This window comes from Macaca thibetana, chromosome 6 (genome assembly GCF_024542745.1).
Source record: "Macaca thibetana thibetana isolate TM-01 chromosome 6, ASM2454274v1, whole genome shotgun sequence".
Classification (NCBI taxonomy): domain Eukaryota; kingdom Metazoa; phylum Chordata; class Mammalia; order Primates; family Cercopithecidae; genus Macaca; species Macaca thibetana.
In genome coordinates, this window is record NC_065583.1 from 3,506,879 (window position 1) to 3,525,083 (window position 18,205).

General features: G+C 55.6%; 2 protein-coding genes across 3 annotated transcripts in view; both read left to right on the plus strand.

The window, feature by feature from the left end:
* COL23A1 (collagen type XXIII alpha 1 chain) overlaps nt 1-18,205 on the plus strand; it is a 362,528-nt gene that overhangs the window by 326,831 nt on the left and 17,492 nt on the right. The window contains exons 6-15 of the mRNA XM_050794269.1: nt 2,478-2,504; nt 4,553-4,579; nt 5,956-5,982; nt 9,944-10,060; nt 11,021-11,056; nt 11,522-11,548; nt 13,532-13,558; nt 15,739-15,801; nt 16,374-16,436; nt 16,883-16,927. Of these exons, the coding sequence (XP_050650226.1) occupies nt 2,478-2,504; nt 4,553-4,579; nt 5,956-5,982; nt 9,944-10,060; nt 11,021-11,056; nt 11,522-11,548; nt 13,532-13,558; nt 15,739-15,801; nt 16,374-16,436; nt 16,883-16,927 (459 nt within the window). The remainder of the gene's footprint in view (nt 1-2,477; nt 2,505-4,552; nt 4,580-5,955; nt 5,983-9,943; nt 10,061-11,020; nt 11,057-11,521; nt 11,549-13,531; nt 13,559-15,738; nt 15,802-16,373; nt 16,437-16,882; nt 16,928-18,205) is intronic.
* The window catches only part of NHP2 (NHP2 ribonucleoprotein), a 170,049-nt gene that overhangs the window by 38,892 nt on the left and 112,952 nt on the right, over nt 1-18,205 (plus strand). Inside the window, exon 1 of one of the 2 annotated variants that reach the window (XM_050794256.1) lies at nt 1,950-1,959. The exons of the other annotated variant lie outside the window; for it this stretch is intronic. The gene's annotated coding sequence lies outside the window, so the exon portion shown is untranslated. Of the gene's footprint in view, nt 1-1,949; nt 1,960-18,205 lie in introns of those variants that run through there. 2 annotated transcript variants of the gene reach the window in all.

Genomic DNA, 18,205 nt, shown 5'->3' on the forward strand with positions numbered 1-18,205 from the left:
GGCCATGAAGAGCTCCTTGAAGAGACCCAGGAAGGACTGGCGCCCACGTGTGTGGGGTCGGGCCCAGGGGAGAAGTCCAGGGTGGGGATGCGTAGTGGGACGTGACCCTGAGGACACCCGGCAGGGCCTGGGTCAGGGGATAGGGGGACAAGGGGCAGGGCCCAATTTAGTGTACTACCGAGGGCAGAAGGCCTGGGGGTGTGGACCCCGGGATCAGGACAGCTGGAAACTGGCAAGAGGACACTGTCCAGCTAGGGAAGCTCCTGGGAGGCTCATGGCAAGGAGTAGAACTACGCCTGTGATGGGGGCTGAGGCCCTGACCTGGGGCCCCCAGGGCCTGAGCCCCCAAGACTTTGGAATGCCCCCACTCCCTCTCCCCTGGGACTCCACCTGTCCCCAGGCCATCACTCTGATGGCCAAACCCTCAGTGACCATGAGACTGGTGGCCAGAAGCACTTAGACACCAATTTTTAAGAACTGCCTAGTTTCCTACTGCCAGCAAGGCCCTGGCCGCGAGCCCCACATGGAGTGGCCACTCACACCATCTGGGAATGGGCAGATGGGCCATCTCCACACGAGGCTGTCTGGAGGTTGAGCCAGAGAAGCCAGCAGCTTACCTCCTACCTGGCAGGCACGGGGCCAGCTCCCAGCTGTGTCCAGAACCAGAGACCAGGAAAGTCTTCCCAGAGCAGGAGGCTGTCCCGGGGGATGAGCTGCCTGCTGCCAGGTGCAGACGCGGGGAAGGCACTCCAGGCAAAGGGAACAGAGAGCCGAGGGATAAAGACAGAAAGGAAGCCAGAGAGCTCGGGGACGGACAGGAGCACAGAGTGACCAGATGGCTGAAGCTGGCCTTAGCCACAGAGGACCCTGATGCTGGGCCCGGGAGTCCGTCCTCAGCCAGTGGAAGTCCAGAGAGGCAGGGACAAACTGAGCAGGGGCCACAGGTCAGGGGCTGACGAGATCCCCTCTGCTCCTCCACCGCCTACAGGGTCCCCCATCCCGCTTTGGCCAGGCTGCTCTCTTTTGCCTACGGTGCCCTCCCCCACCCTCACACACACACTTGTTAGGTCCAAATAGCCCAACGTTACTGTCCCCACAATGCGTCTTCCCGGCTAGGGGTTGGCAGAGCCTCCACCTCTCCTCCCCTTTCTACTACGCAGTGCATGCATTTGCGGCATTATCATTCTTGCCGTACTTCCTTGGTTTGACTTTGCACGTTTTCCCGGGCACATGCTGCCTGCCAGGCCCCATCCAATAACAGAGGCACAGGGATTAGACCCTTTTCCTGACTGTACAGAGGAAGAATTGTGTAGACCCCACATTAACAATAGGTCATGTCACATGTGACAGAATATATGTGGTGGGAACAGGGACAGATGGCCTGACTCTGGGAAGGAGAAAACCCTAGAAGCCTTCCTGGAAGAGGAGGTAACTGAGCTGAAGATGGACAAAGAAGGGAAGGATGGCAGTGTGTGCAAAGGTTCAGAAGTGTGGAGCTGTGTGCGTCGTTGCTGCAGCCAACAGTGAAGTGTATGTGGGGGTGAGGGGACTGTGGTGAGGAGGAAGAGGGGGCTGACAGAGACCAGGCATCCCTGGTCCCAGAGTCCCTGCCAGCTGGATTCCTCCCCACTCCCACACAAAAGGGAGCTGGGCGAGGCTTTGTTAAGTGGGTGGTAGGTGGACAGGGGCAGGGGTGTCCGGCACGGGCTGCTGTGCAGCTGGTCCTCTGCAGACTCTGCAGGGGGCCTGGAGGTCACTGAGTGCCCCCACTGTCTGGACCCACCCTGGTGTGATTTGGCTTTTCTCTGGCTTTATTTTGTCTGCAAAGGCTGCAGCAATGTGGGAAGTTCAAAGAGCCTTCAAGACTGCCAGTCACAAATGACAGGAACTCAATTCAAGCTGAATTAATGAAGGCAAAACAAAAGTATTGATTAGCTCTCAAACTGGTGTGTACAGGGGCAGTTTCAGCTTCAGGCCCTCGACCCTGTCTTTCTCTCTGTCTCTCAGCTCTGCTTTCCTCCCTGTTGGCTTATTCTCAAGCCGTGTGGTGGTCCCTGGGAGCTCCAGGCTTAGCCCCATCAGAAGAAAAGAGCCCTTTTCCCCTAAAGCCCCACCATTAAGTCCCAGGCAGGATGCTCATGGCTCGCCTTGGATCCCAGGCTCGTCACTGACCCCGTCACCCTGGCAGAGGGAATGTGGTCACGTGCCCACCCCAGCAGCCCACCCAGACCCCATGGGTTGAGATGGGGGGTGGTCTTTAGAGAAGAACTGGGCTCTCTTGTCAGAGGAGGGATTCCGGGCAGCAGACCACACACAGATGCCTTCCCCTCCCTCGGCCCCAGGCCGCATGGACTGAACCCAGACCTGGGGCTCCCATAGGCTTTGTTTTCTCGTCGCTGAATAATGCACCTGGGTCATAAGACGTGGAGGAAGTGCCATCCCCGTGTGTAACCTGTGTTCTCTCTCTTGTTTTCCAGGGACCCCTGGGTTTGGATGGCAAGCCCGTAAGTGATGACAGGGCAATTCCAGGGTGTCCTGGGCTGGGGGCTGCCACTGTGGGGCTGGGAGTGACCACCAGGCACTGGAGGGAAGCAGCCACTGGAACTTGGTTCAGCAGAGAGAGAAGCCTTTGGGTGTCAGACTTGAGTTCAAATCTAGCTCCACTACCTGCTGACGGTGACCAGGGGAGGCCTCCTCACCTCCCAAGCCTGAGGTTTCTTGTCTGTCAAGTGGGCACACGTACCCCTCCTCTCCTAGGGATGCTGCAGACCTATGGAGAACTGTGGGCAGCACAGTCCCTGGGGTCTAGTCAGCCCTCAAAGCATGCGAGCCCCTCGCAGCAGACACAGGCACAGTGTCCTCGCTACATTCTCAAGACTGCCCTGGTGGGCATCAAGCTGAGTTCTCAACATCTGGGCCAGGAGCCTGTGGTCACAGGCAGTCCTCAGCAGAAACATGCAGGGAGACATGAGCACAATAAATAAGTAATTTGAGGTGGATGGATGGATGGGTGGGTGGGTAGATGTATAGATAGATGCATAGATGGATGGATGATGACTGGATAGATGGATGGATGGATTGGTGGGTGGTTGGATGGATAGTGGATGAATGGGTGGATGGGTAGGTGGGTGGGTGGATGGGTACGTGGGTGGGTGGGTGGATGGGTGGATGGATGGATGGATGGATTGGTGGGTGGATGGATGGATGGATGGATGGATGGATTGGTGGGTGGTTGAATGGATAGTGGATGAATGGGTGGGTGGGTGGGTGGTGGGTGGGGGTGGGTGGATGGATGGATGGATGGATTGGTGGGTGGTTGGATGGATAGTGGATAAATGGGTGGATGGGTAGGTGGGTGGGTGAATGGGTGGATGGATGGATGGGTGGATGGATGAATGGATTGGTGAGTGGATGGGTGGATGGATGGGTGGGTGGATGAATAGATTGGTGAGTGGATGGGTGGGATGGATGGATGGGTGGATGGATGAATGGATTGGTGAGTGGATGGGTGGATAGGTGGGTGGATGGATGGATGGGTGGATGGATGGATGGATGGGTGAGTGGATGGGTGGATGGGTGGGTGGATGGGTAGATGGGTGGATGGGATGGATGGATGGGTGGGTGGATGGGTGGGTGGATGGGTGGATGGATGGATTGGTGGGGGAATGGGTGGATGGATGGATGAATGGATTGGTGGGTGGATGGGTGGATGGATAGATGGGTGGATGGATGAATGGATTGGTGAGTGGATGGGTGGATGGGAGGGTGGATGGATGGGATGGATGGATGGATGGATGGATGGGTGGATGGATGGATGGATGGATGGATGGATGGATGGGTGGATGGATGGATGGATGGATGGATGGATGGATGGATGGATGGGTGGATGGATGGATGGATGGATGGTGGTGGGTGGGGTGGGGGGATGGATGGTGGATGGGTGGGTGGATGGATGGATGGATGGATGGATGGATGGATGGATGGATGGATGGATGACTCATACAGGGATGGACAGATGGAGCCCATACTCCAAGGAGCTGCTACCATTAAAGAAGAGAATGTGGCTTTTTTTTTTTTTTTTTTTTTTTTTTTTTTTTGAAGAAATAAGAAAGAAAAAAGAAGAAAATGCCTCTGGAGAGAGCATCTGTCTACTGCCTGCTTCTCAGATTCCAGAAAGATGGCTTGGGGGCAGTGGCCTCCCACTGACAGCAACGGGGTGGGAGCTGAGCAGTGGGGGACTGTGTGCGCTCTCTGGGAGGAGTTCCCAGTGCATGCGCCCCTTTCTCTGCTATGAGGATGCCAGTGGGCCCTTGCTGGTCACCCCCAAGTCCCCCATATCCCTCATGCTGAGGACCGAGGTGTGGAGCTTCCTTGGGCCAGCCAGGGCAGCTGTCACTGATGCTGACAGCTCGTGTGTAATTTTCCACTCAGCCGCCCAAAGTTCTGCTCAGCATCATGGGCCCTTCTGCCCTCAGAGGTACAGGGAAGCCAGAAGGGGAGCCAGCCTAGGCCCCTCACTCAGGCCTGTTCTTTCTCCACTTTCCTTCTCCAGGGACTTCCAGGCCCGAAAGGGGAAAAGGTAAGTGAAACCAGAGGCTGTGCAGATGCGAAGAATCCCAGAAACCTCCCTCCGAACCCCATTCCAGGGTGCCCTCGAGCACCTCACAGCCCCTCCTAGAGCCTCAGTTTCCCCATCTGTAGAGTGGGAATCACCGTGCCTACCTTCTAAAAGGGTTACAAGGCTTACACTTGACAATACGGAGAGTTGAGTCTGAGTTCTCCTAGGACCAAAGCATAACCAAACTCGGAGGCCCAGTGTTCCCAGAATGACGAGTGTCCAGAGGACTTCTTGGTGAAGGGGGGGTGCCAGGAGGGCTGGGGGATTGAACCGTGACTGTTAATGGTATTCTCTGTGGGGAGGGCACCCCTCAGGAAGACATGGCGGAGAGCTCCCTCTGCGGCCCCCTGGGAGGAAGGCTTCCCTGGCATCAGGCACTAAAGCCCCCTAGAAACCAGGGACCAAGTGCTTCAGAACGGGACAGAAGAGATCTGTGTTACCCACGGTAAAATCAGGGGAGGGGTCAGAGCAGGCCTAGATGTGCCAGGGCCAGCTGGGTGCTCCCACAGCTGGACCACGTCCACCCCCGACGCGGAGTTTGGAAACGGGAGGTGAGAGCTGCAGATGGGCCCTGCTGTGTGTGATTTGGCGGCTCAGGCCAGGGCAGGCAGGGTTCCCACCCAACCACCAGGGCTGAGGGAGCCGTGGGGAGGCCTGGGAGCTGGTGTTCAGAACCTCGGCTTTGCATTCCAGCTCCACCACCAACTGTGTGGCTTTGGCCAAGTTGCCGGGCTCTGTGGGCCTCAGTTTCCCCATCTGTAAATGAAGACCAATCTCACCGAGTCACAGGAGGGATTGCATGAGGTCATGGTCTCAATGTTCTTGCCAATGATGAGAGACTAGTGCGGTTGGTGGGTGGCCTGATTACCTTCCCGCTGGCCTTGGCTGATGCCACCACGTCATAGAAGTGATTCCATCGGGGCTGTGAAACCAGAGAGAACTGGTGTCTTGGTGTCTATTGCTGCTTAATGCACTGCCCCAAAACTTGGTGGTGTAAAGCAGCATTTACTCATTAGCATCCCTTCCAGAGGACACAGTGGGAGGGGCTGTCTCTGCTCCACAATATCCGGGGCCTCGAATGGCTGGGGCTGCCCTGAGATAAGGGAACACCTGCCTTCAAGCCCTGGATCCGCTAGCTGTGTGACCTTGAGCAGGTTAAGTGGCCTCACTGTGTTTGCTTCCTCATTGGAAATGGAAATAAAAATAGAGCCTGCCTGCTATTTTTGTTAGAATTAAGTCATACCATGTCTATGAAGCACTGGGCACAGATGCTGGATGGGAAATGGGAAGAAATGATGAAAGCAGTGGTGATACCTCTCCATGTCTTTTGTTCCTAGGGTGCACCAGGAGACTTTGGCCCCCGGGTAAGAACCAGGCATGACCTCCCTCACTGCCCATATGGTTTGTTTGACTTAATAATTAGGCATAACTGGCGCTGCTTCTGGGTCCTGGCTCCCTGCAGCTCATCACAGAAAGGCCAAGAGGCCCCTTCCCCACCCATAGCACCGGTGGAAGCCCCCAGGGACCTGGGTTGTGGGGCTGCCACCTCTTGCACAGGTGGGTGTCTCTGGAAGATGTCCAGGTCTCCATACTTACCACTGTGGATGCCGGACAGTGGGGCTGGCACGTGACCCAGACTGGAGACTGAGGACAGCTGGCACCCCAAAAAGAGGGAAGGCTCTGGGGTCAGCAGAACTGAGCTCAAAGCTCAGCTCTGCCACCTGCCAGCTGAGTGACCCTGATCAAGTCACTTTGCTCCCTGAGACTCCGTTTCTTCAACTGTGAACGGGAGGACAGCCCCCACCCCAAGAGGTTGTCGTGGCAGTTAAAAGGTAGTGGGAGCGGCAGTGTAGAGCGGGGCTGCAGCTTGTGGTCAGGGCTGGCCCGGTGCCTGCGCCGTACCTCTGCGGCCCTGAGCTGTGAGCAGGAGCAAGGAAGGGGGCTGGCCAGGCCAAGCCCCACAGACACAGCTGCTCTGTGCCAGCCACATAAAGCTGGTGAGATTGCTCTGCAGTCAAAGAAAGGGTCTCGTGCTGAGTTTTAGCTGCTGAGAAAAATCCTTCTGCTTGCTTCCTGGTGGGTGTGTGGAGCTGATAATCCAAAGCGGATGCCCTCTCCTCAACAGACTAGAAGTCCTGAGGCCCAGAGGTCATGGAAGAGGGGATCTCCTCCCAAGCCCCCAGCCCTCTTCATGGATACCTTCCCTATGTTCCCAGTGTCCCAGTCATCGGGAACATCACCCCCCCCCAACACACACAAACACACACACACACACACACACACACACACACACACAGTTTAGTGGCTTAATGGCCGGGCACAGTGGCTCGTGCCTGTAATCCTAGCACTTTGGGAGGTCGAGGCAGGTGGATCACTTGAGGTCAGGAGTTCGGGACCAGCCTAACCAACATGGTGAAACCCTGTCTGTAGTAAAAATACAAAAATTAGCGGGGTGTGGAGGTAGGCGCCTGTGGTCCCAGCTACTCGGGAGGCTGAGGCAAGGGAATGGTTTGAACCTGGGAGGCAGAGGTTGCAGTGAGACGAGGTGGCACCAGAGCGCTCCAGCCTGGGCGACAGAGCGAGACTGTCTCCAAAAAAATTTTTAAATAGTGGCTTAAGACTCCAATTGCCATTCTCTCTTATGGCCCCTGAGTTAGGGTTAGGCTGTCTTGGGAGGTTGTCGGCAGCCAGGCCGGGAGCCCGTCCCGTGGCCGCGGGTGACGTGGATGCTGGTGGGCATTCCACTGGTGAGCGGCCCTCCCTGGAGAAGGAGTCTGCACACTGATCACCTACTCGCCTTTCTCTGGGCTTGGTGAAGTGGCTTTGCCTCCAGGTTTCAAAAAGCCTTGTGGTTTTTCAAATCACCTTCCTGCCTTTCTGACCACACGACCTGTCTGCTGACTAGATGGTTTTCCCACGGCTCAATCCGGGCTTTATGAGTAGAGACCATCACCTGTACAATCGCCGGATCCTCAAGGTAGACTGCCTGAGTGGGGGCCTGGCTGATGACTTGCTGTGTTACCCCCAACTCACCCCACGTTTGCAGGGTTAGACCTCAGCCATCCTACCCTGAGGGAGGAGCAGGCGGGCTGGCCGGGAAAGAGCCTAAGAATCTCTCCCAGGACCGGCTCCAGTGTCAGGCCCATTTTCTGTCTTAATAAGTAGAGTCCAGGCCAGTAGTTCCCAGCCTGAGGGCCTTTATAAAAGGAACAGCAGGGAGCTAAAGGGGTGTCTTCAAATTCTTCCTGATTCAGTGCAAATTAAAACAGGAATTACCTGTCACCATCACCACCCATGCCTGGTGACCTAACCAAGCTGTCAGTTTTCTTCCCTTTTGTCTGGAGCTGTAACATTTTGATCAGGACCCTGGCCATGCCAGACCAAGAGGAAGACCTGAGTGGCGGGTGTTGAGAACTTCTGCTGATTTTTTTAATTGGGAAAGCAAGTGAATTTGTGTTAAGTGCAGTTTGCTAGAGAGGTGAACTATTTCAGATCAGGGAACATCTGTGGATGAAAAGAAGTGTCTCAAAGGGACCTCTTGCCTTGGCAGTGAGAGGAGGCTCTGCCTTCCCTAGCTCTGTAACCCTGGGCAACTGACCCTCTGACCCCCAACCCCAGCCATTCCATCTGTAAAGTGGGACAATAACAGTGCCCTGGCCAACTCATCGCAAAGGTTGAATAAGATCATGTTCGGCCAGGTGTGGTGGCTCATGCCTGTAATCCCAGCACTTTGGGAGGCCAAGGCGGGCAGATCACTTCAGGTCAGGAGTTCGAAACCAGCCTGGCCAACATGGTGAAACTCCGTCTGAACTAAAAATACAAATAATAATAATAATAGTAATCCCACCTACTCGGGAAGCTGAGGCAGGAGAATCGCTTGAACCTGGGAGGTGGAGGTTGCAGTGAGCCAAGATTGTGCCACTGCACTCCAGCCTGGGCAACAGAGCTAGAGACTCTGTCTCAAAAAAAAAAAAATCATCTTCAGGATATCCTTGCTAGCTCAGTGCTATGTCTTCCTTTCTTTGTTACAAGAAGGTTGAGGGCCACTGGCACCATGACGTGGGTGTACTCCATTCCTGTGGCTCCACCCTGTGCCAGTGCAGGGTGGGCCCTGCTGGGGCAGTGGGTAGGTGCCAGTCACAGTGGTCTTCCTTCCTCTCGGGTTGGGCTGTGAGGTGGGGCTCTGGCTGCCTGAGGTCTGACCCAGTGCTAACATCAAGTTCTAAAGTTGGGGATTTAGTGCTGCATGAGAGAAACTGTGTGGCCCTTCATCACCATTTTTTTTTAACTTTTATTTTGAGATAATTGTAGATTTACATGTAATTGTAGTAAATAACATCTGTGTACCCTTCATCCAGCCTCCCCCAGTGGTGACATCTTGCATCTCTGAGTACAATCTCACAACAGGAAATTGGCATTGATACAATCCACCAACCTTATTCAGATGCCCCCAGCTGTACACACACTTGTTTGCGTGTTTAGTTCTGTGCAATTTTAACACACTTGTAGATCTGTGTAAAGCACACAAAGGTCCCTCATGCTGTTCTTTTGTAGTTACAATCACCTTCATCCCCCCATCCCTAATGCCTGGCAACCAGTATGGGTTCTCCATCTCTATAATGTTGCCATTTCAAGAGTGTTACATAGATACAACCACACCGTATTAAGCTTTTGAGATGGACTGTTTCACTCAGCGTAATTCTCCTGAGATGCATCTGAGGTGTTGCATGTGTCGTGGCCTGTTCCTCTGGGTTGATTGCCGAGTTGTGTTCCATGACGTGGATGTACCCCAGCTCCTTAACCTTCCACCTACTGAAGGACTTTTGGATTGGTTTCCAGTTTGGGGCTGTTACTAACCAAGCAGCTGTGAACAAGGATAAATGCCCAAGAGTGCACCTCCGTACTTCAAATGAAGCGAGAGTTGACCAGAAAAAAAAAAAAAAAGGTCCTCCAGGAAAGTCCTTCAGGAGATACTCAGGCCCCACTCTAGAGAGAGGAAGGGGCAGCTAGACACACGTGTTTCCCCCCACATGCAGCACGTGCCATCTCTCTCCTAAACACTGGATCTGGGCTTCAGGTGCTGAAGAGCTGGCACATTCCTTGGCATGTAAAAGGTCCCGTAGGGCCTCTGACACCAAAGTATGGGAATCTGTTCGGTCGTGCAGTCCCCAGTAAGTGGCAAGAGGCCCAGTCACAAAGCCCTCCCCTTTGAGCCTGCCCCAAGGGCTGGGAAAGGGGATGGCATGGGGCTGCCCATCTGAGGGTTTCTCTCTGGAGGCTGGACCCCCTCCCGCTCAGAGTCATGCCAAGCCCCATCTCTTTCAGGGAGACCAAGGACAAGATGGAGCTGCTGGGCCTCCGGGGCCCCCTGGACCTCCTGGGGCCCGGGGCCCTCCTGGCGACACCGGGAAAGATGGCCCCAGGGGAGCACAAGGCCCAGTGGTAAGACAGGGCCTGGAGTTTGGCCACCCAGAACTTGACCAAAACCCCAAATCCGGATTCCAGAGCCAGCCCCATCCCCATCCCCGTCTCTAGTGCAGACCCCACGCCAGCCTTAACCCCAATCCACACACTGAACCTGGGCCCAAACTTAACTCCAACCAAGATCCAACCCCAATTCAGATCCTGACCCTGACCCTGACCCCAGACCCAAACCCAACCCTAACCTCAACCCAGACCCTTATCCCATTCGAACCTTAAATCTAACACTAACTGGGTCTCTGATCCCAATCAAGACCTTGACCTCAAACTCATTCCCAAATCCTGGTCTACACCCCCAATTCAGACCCTAACTCTGACCCTTCCAGACTCTGACGCTGACCAAACCAACTCTAACCTCAGATAGACCCAGACACCCTAAGTTGACCTTAGTTGCAATACCAGTCCCAATCCTGACTCAACCCTGAGCCTAAGACCCTCCTGGGGGCACTGTCTCTGCAGACCTTTATCAGCCCCTCCCCTCGCGCTCCCCAATATAATATCTCAGCCTCAGCTTTCCTCCCAAGCGTCTCCAAAGCCTGGAGGCCAGGCCCCATCCTACTACCCTTTCCCTAACCCAGAAACCCCAGGCTGTCCTTCCCTCCAGTGTGGAGGCCACACCACCACCAGACTGCCACCAGGGTCCCCCCCCAGTCAGATGGATCCCCCACCAAACTGCCACCAGTTTCCCCCAGGACAGCTGCTCAGTTGGCTCATCCATTACTTGTCACGCCAGGCCAGTGGCTTCCCCAGCCTAACGTTCTCTTCTGTGGAGTGGGGACAGTGATACTCGCTCTTCAGGTTTGGCGAGGATGAAATGAGACAATGTACTTAGAGCCCCAGCCCAGGGTCTGGCCTGAGATTTGGGCTCAGTTCAGTGTGACGACCTGCATCCCTCACTGCTGTCCCCTCACACTTCCGCAGGGCCCCAAAGGAGAGCCTGGACAAGACGGCGAGATGGTCAGTATCCAGGGCATTCCAGAGGCCTGGGCTGGCAGGACTGTGGTTCCCAGACCTGGAAGCCCTTTTCCCACACACGCTGACAGCAGGGTCACGCGCCCGTGTGTGTGTGTGCACGCCTCTGCATGTACATGTCTGCATGTGTGTGCACCCCTGTGCACCTGCCCCTCCACCCACCCTGGGGAAACGACCAGGCGAGACACCAGTCGGAGGGAATTCCAGCAGCTCCACATTCCTGTGTGGAGGCTGTGGTCCACTTGCCACCGCCTGAGCCCTAATGCAGAAGCTGTCCCAGGCTTGAGGAATCAGGCCTCGGGCGGGCAGCTCCAGCCTGCCTCTGACCGCAGCCCTGCCTCCTGGTCTCTGGGATGGGTGTCACCTTTTATAAAGCCAGGATGCTAAGAAGGACAGGCCCAGGATCAGCCTCCAGTATGACATTTAACACCTTCTCTTCTCTTGTTCCAGGGCCCGCAGGGACCCCCAGGGCCCAAGGTGAGTGTTCCTCATTCCCCATGCCCCTCCCCGGATCTGGCGGGATGGACTCACCCACCGCCACCTCCTTTCTCTTCCCCCCACCCCCAGCGAAGCCAAGGCAGTAGGGTCAGGAGACCAAACTCCCAGACCATGGAGAGTTACTGCACCTCTCTGGGCCTCAGTTTACTCATCCGTTAACTGGAGGCACAGGAAACCTTTCCCGCCTTTTTCACACTGAGTTGCGAGAGTTGAATCATAAAACACGTTAGCTTTTTGGTTTCAAATAATTTTTCCCAATTTTTTTATTATTTTGAGGCAGAGCCTCACTGTCATCCAGGCTGGAGTGCAGTGGCACGATCGCAGCTCACTGCAACCTCCACCTTCTGGGTTCAAACAATTCTCCTGCCTCGGCCTCCTGAGTAGCTAGCTGGGTCTACAGGTGTGCGCCACCACACCATGATCATTTTTTATATTTTTAGGAGTGGCGGGGTTTCACCATGTTGGCCAGGCTAGCCTCGAACTCCTGACCTCAGGTTATCCGCCCACCTTGGCCTCCCAAAGTGCTGGGATCACAGGTGTGAGCTACCGCACCTGGCCCAAATAGATTTTGTTTGTAGAACAGTTTTTGTTTCACAACAGAACTAAACAAAGTACAGAGTTTCCATATCCCCCTGCCCTGGCCCATGCCCCCGCTCCCCAGCTATGAGTACCCCCACTTGTTAGAGATGATTTGCCTGCATGGACAGATCAACATCACCCAGATGCCATTGTTCACATTAGGGTTCACTCTTGCTGGGGTACTCTCCGGATTTGGACAAATGTGTGTTGACAAGTGTCCACCACTGTGGTGTCATGGAGTATTTACCCTGCCCTAAACATTCTCTGTTCTCTGCCTGTTCATCCCTCATTCTCCCTAGCCCCAGCACCACTGATCCTTTTATTTTATTTTTTATTTTTTTTGAGTTGAAGTCTCACTCTTGTTGCCCAGGCCGGAGTGCAATGGCACAATCTCGGCTCACTGCAACCTCTGCCTCCTGGTTTCAAGCAGTTCTCCTGCCTCAGCCTCTCAAGTAGCTGGGATTACAGGCGCGCCCCTCCACACCTGGCTAATTTTGTATTTTCAGCAGAGATGGGGTTCCACCATGTTGGTCAGGCTGGCCTTGAACTTCTGACCTCAGGTGATCCACCCACCTCAGCCTCCCAAAGTGCTGGGATTACAGGTGTGAGCCACCGTGCTCGGCCACTGATCTCTTTTCACTGTCTCCATAGTTTTGCCTTTCCCAGAGTGTCATCTAGCTGGAATCAGACTGTGTGTGGCCTTTTTGATTGGCCTGTTTTACTTAGTAATACACATTGACCTTTCATCCATGTCTTCTCATGGCTTGACAGCTCATTCCTTTTTAGCACTGACTGATAGTCCATGTCTGGGTTTATTATTTATTTAATGATAAGCCACAGTTTATTTATTTATGCACTCACCTACTGAAGGACATGTTGGCTGCTTCCAGGTTTTGGCAATTTGGAGTAAAGCTGATGTCAGCATCCATGTGCAGGTTTTCATGTGGACATAGTTTTCCACGTGTTAGCGTGTCCAGCTCTGCAGATGTCAGCTCTTTCATTTTTGCCCTCTTTGGGGAGGATGTGAGTGGGGAGGAGGGCTCTGGTCCTCCCTGATGGAGACGGAGCCTCTGGCCTGAGGAGGAAGGATGGGAAAGCTGCTCAGCCAGTGCCTCGTCCTCCAAAACCCTCTGAGACGGCAGGAGTCACCTCCCCACTTTGAAGAACAGTGCCTTGCCAGGGTCGCTGAGCTTGGGAGTGAGTGGCTCAGAAGTGGAATTCAAGACTGTCCGCCCCAGCTCTCTGAAGCACTCAGGGGTCTCTGGGCTGGCCCGGGGCACGGGTCATCAGTGCCACTTCTACCCGAGGAACAAGAGGCCTGGGGTCCGGGCCACACTCCTGCGGCTCTCACCTTGCTCTTGAACCCCCCATTGCCTCCCCCAGGGTGAGCCTGGAGTACCCGGAAAGAAGGTGAGAGGGGCCGATGGAGGAGCATCCGGGTCAGTGTTGGGAAGTGGCTGGAGAGAAGGGCAAGGGCTGGGATGGAATGGGGATGGGGATGGGGACAGGATGGGGTGGGGTGGGAGCCAACCCACGGGGAAAGTGGCCCTGTCTTCCCCAGACCTGAGCCCTCACTGCGGGTGGCTGCCCTGTCCTCGCTCTCCGTGAGGCCAGAATTTATTTTATTCATTCATTTATTCACTCACTCATTCTTTCCCTTCCTCAAACACATCAAATTCATGCCCACTTCAGGGCCGAGCACACTAGTTCTCAAAGTGTGGCCCTGGGACCCACCCCAGACCCACTGAATCAGAGACTCTGGGATGGGGCCAGAGTCGGTTTGACCAGCCCCTGGTGCCACTGATGTGAGCTCAAGCTTAAAACCACTGAATGAGTGTTATCCTCTCCAGCCTCTTCTCCTGGGCCAGCCTCCTCCTTCACCTCATTCAGGTCTCAGCAAAACCCTCCCCCAAGGCCAGCAGGCGCACTGGCTCATACCTGCAATCCCAGCACTTTAGGGGGCCAAGACAGAAGGATCACTTGAGATCAGGACTTCAAGACCAGCCTGGCCAACATGGCAAAACTCCATCTCTACTAAAAATCCAAAAATAAATCAGCCAGGCGTGGTCACAGGCGGCTGTAGTCCCAGCTACTCTGGAGGCTAAGGCTGGAGAATCAGTTGAACCCAGGAAGCGAACGTTGCAGTGACCCAAGATTGTACCACCGCACTCCAACCTGCTGGGTGACAGAGTGAGACTCGTCTCAAAAAAACAAAAAAAGACCACCCTGGACAATACACCAAGACCTCATCTCTACTAAAAATCAGAAAAACTAGTCAGGTGCAGTGGCATGCATCTGTTGTCCCAGCTACTTCGAAGGCTGAGGTGGGAGGATTGCTTAAGCCTGGTAGGTCGAGGCTGTAGTAAGCTATGGATTGTGCCACTGCACTCCAGCCTGGATAACAGAGCAAGACCCTGTCTCAAAAACCAAAAAATCAGGCCAGGCGCGGTGGCTCATGCCTATAATCCCAGCACTTTGGGAGGCCGAGCCGGGCAGATCACGAGGTCAGGAGATCGAGACCATCCTGGCTAACATGGTGAAACCCCATCTCTACTAAAAATACAAAAAACTAGCCGGGCGTGGTGGCCAGTGCCGGTAGTCCCAGCTACTCGGGAGGCCGAGACAGGAGAATGGTGTGAACCCAGGAGGCAGAGCTCGCAGTGAGCCGAGATTGTGCCACTGTACTCCAGCCTGGGCAACAGAGCGAGACTCCATCTTACAAAAAAAAAAAAAAAAAAACTCTCCCATCTTCTAGGAGACCTTTCCTGGCCACCTGCTGCAACAAGCTCCCCCTGCAGTCCCTCTCCGCCTTGCCATCCTCCTCTCTTCTCAACACTACTCCACTTCCTGACATGGTGCCTAGAATTTATTTGCATATGTGTGTGTGTGTGTGTGTGTGTGTGTGTGTGTATATATATATATGATAGGATTTCACTCTGTCACCCAAGCTGTGATGCAATGGCATGATCACAGCTCCCTGCAGCCTCAGGCAATTGTCCCACCTCAGCCTCTCAAATAGTTGGGACTACAGGCGTGTGCCACCATGCCTGGCTAATTTTTTATTTTCTGGTTTTTGTAGAGATGGAGTCTTGCTCTGTTGCCCGGGCTGGAGTGCAGTGGCTATTCACAGGTGCCATGATGGGGCACTACAGCCACAAACTCCTGGGCTCAAGCAGTCTCCCCGCCTTGACCCGCCAGAGTGCTGGAGTTAAGGCATGAGCCACCGTGCCAGCCAACCTTGTATTTATTTGAACGTTTCTTTTCCCTTGGCCTCCTCTGACTCCACCTGAGCAGGGACCTCAGCTGCCTGGCCCACAGGGGGAATGAATGGATGAATGTACCCTCATCATCTGCCTATCCGTTCTCTCTGCAAATGCCAGCCCTGGGCTGGTGGGGTCAGGCGACACAGAGAGATGGATCTGACCCCACCTCTGCCCTGGAGGGGCAAGGAGGGTGGGGAGGAGCTGCCTGGTACCGTGTGCCAGTGCAGGTGCCAGGAGCAGACTGGTATACTGGGAAGCCCAGAGGAGGGAGGGGCCCACTGGCCACCCGAGGGTCTGACCGGCAAGCCCCAGGTGTCCTCTCCTCAGGGCGACGATGGGACACCAAGCCAGCCTGGACCACCAGGGCTCCCTGGACCACCAGGGCCCAAGGTGAGTATCTGCCCCTCCCCTCATGGCCCCTGCCCCCACCTCCCATGGTTCCCGTCTGCCTGGTGAAGTCCCTACCTGGACCTTTGGCACCATGAGGTCCTAGGCCAGTGCCCGGTGCAGGCCAGAGAGAGGCAGAGGAAGGCCCTGGCCCCACCACACAACAGGCCTAGCGTCTCACCCAGTCCATGTGTCTCCCTGACTCCCTCAAGCCCTCGTTTCCATCTCAGGGGCCTCACTTCCTGCTGTGTCCCCAAGCCAAGAACTGGGTGTCATCCTCATGCCTCACTCCCCCAACCCCTCACAACAGCCACCAAATCCTGGCCAGCCAGTCTCCAAAGTGCCCCTTGAGCCCCTGAGCTGCCCCAAGTAAGTGCCAAGGCCCACACCAGAAGGTGGCAGCCGTGGTCCTGTGTCCCCTGGGCTAGCGAGAGCCCTGAGGTCCATCCACGCACACACCCCATGGACTCAGTAACAATTTGCCGGGAGGCCTAATCGCAAGGCTTCGGGCAGCCCCAAGGCACCTGCCACGTGCCCGCTCACACTTGCTTTCACTGCAACTGTTTCTATTTCAGGGCGAGCCAGGGAGCGAGGGGCCTCAGGGCGAGAGTGGCGTGGGTGGTGCCCCAGGACCAAAGGTGACGTGAGAACTTGCTGCTCTGGCACCTGTGGGCCCTGCTCAGACCTTCCCCCAGTCGAGAGTGGGAGACATGGTCTCAGCTCTCATTTGCCCTTTTAAGTGAGGAGTCCCAGGAGGACCTGGCCCAGGGGTCTCCTTCAGCACTGTTGGAGCTGGTGTGGGGGCAGCAGTGGTGAATCTGGACAAGTGGCAAGGCCTCCACTGGTGCCCAGCTCTGTGGCCAACTCACCATGCAGCCTCCAGCTCCGGGACACCAGCGTCCCCACCTGTATACAAAGTGATGTCAGAGGAGGGTCTCGCAGGCCCCTCCGGGAGCCCCATTCCTGGAGTGCTCTCTCATACATTCGGCTGCGAAGGCTCCAGCACTTGGGACCTGGGCCCTCCTGGGAAGAGGGGACTGGGAGGCGTGGTTTGGCTTCACACCTGCACCGTGTGTCTCCACAGGGGGAGCCTGGCCACCGAGGCACGGACGGAGCTGCAGGGCCCCGGGTAAGCTGCCGCCTCTCAGGCAAGGCCTCAGGGATGAGATCTAGGGGCCCCATAGCTTCAGAAGCCCCTGTCCCCACAGAGACCCCAGAGGAGCAGTGGAGCTACAGGAACTGGGAGGATTTTACTTTTTAAACCAATGTATTTGTGATTTTTGAAAATTCATAGTACGTGCCTTTTTTGGGTAAAATGTTCAAATATGGAAGTATAAGAATAAGAGGCCCGACCCGTTATTATGAAGCCAGATCTCTCTCAGTCCCCTCGAGCGCGTGCCCATCTAAATTCCTTTCTCTATATATTCAGACACAGGTCCTCCGTTTGTCCTATGCCTGATCCTGCCGCAGCGGGCTGGGCCTTGCCTTTTCCCCACCCCACAGGGAGGTTTGTCCCTGCCACCAGGAGCACAGCGCCCCAGCCCGCCCCAGATCTTTTGTGACCAGCCCCTATCAACATACCTTACCTTTAGGGTGACGTCCAGGATCCTGGCCTCGGCTCTGTCTCCTCGTGCTCCGGGAGGCTGGTTTCTTCCTCCAAAAAAAATGATCTGAGCCCCTGCCTGGCTGTGCAGGTGGTGGGGAGCGGGAGAGGGTTGGATTAGGCAGCCAGTGAGCCAGGCTGTTCTGGGCAGGCTGTGACGGGACGGGGGAGGGCTGGCAAATGAGGCCCAGGCAGGGGTCTCCAGCCTGCACAAGGGATGGGCTCGGGCCTGAACTAAAGTGCTCCCCACCCTTCACCGTACCCCAAGCAAAGAGCAGCCTGGGTGGGGAGTGAGGCTCATGAGGGGAGGGCTGGCCAGCAGCCTTGCGTGCACGTTGAGTGTGCACGTTGGGTGTGCAGCATGGGCATGGGCACGCTTACGTGCACGTGTAACCAGGCGGGAATAGGCGTGTGGGTGCGCGGTGTGTGCAGCCTCTGCCAGAGGCTGGGAAATGGAGGCACAGGGGCCCGATCCGGCCTGCTCATGTTTTTGTGTTTTGGAGGGTTTGGGGCTTTTCTGTGTGTTACGAACATTTAAAAATCTGAAGCGCGTCACATCAAAATCAGGCTTTCCATTTTCCCCCGAGGACTCGGGTCAGGCCTGAACGCCCACACGAAGGCAATTCCAGCCGCCCCTCAGACCAGGTGGAAGCAGGTCCCTCAGCAGGCCCCAGGGCCCGCCTCCCCTGCCCTCCCACGCTGGGATCCACACTGGGGAGGGGCGTGCGTGTGGCCTGGGTGACAAGGCTCTTCCATTGCTTTGTCTCTGGGTGTGACGCAGGGACAGCTGCCACTTCACCCCCC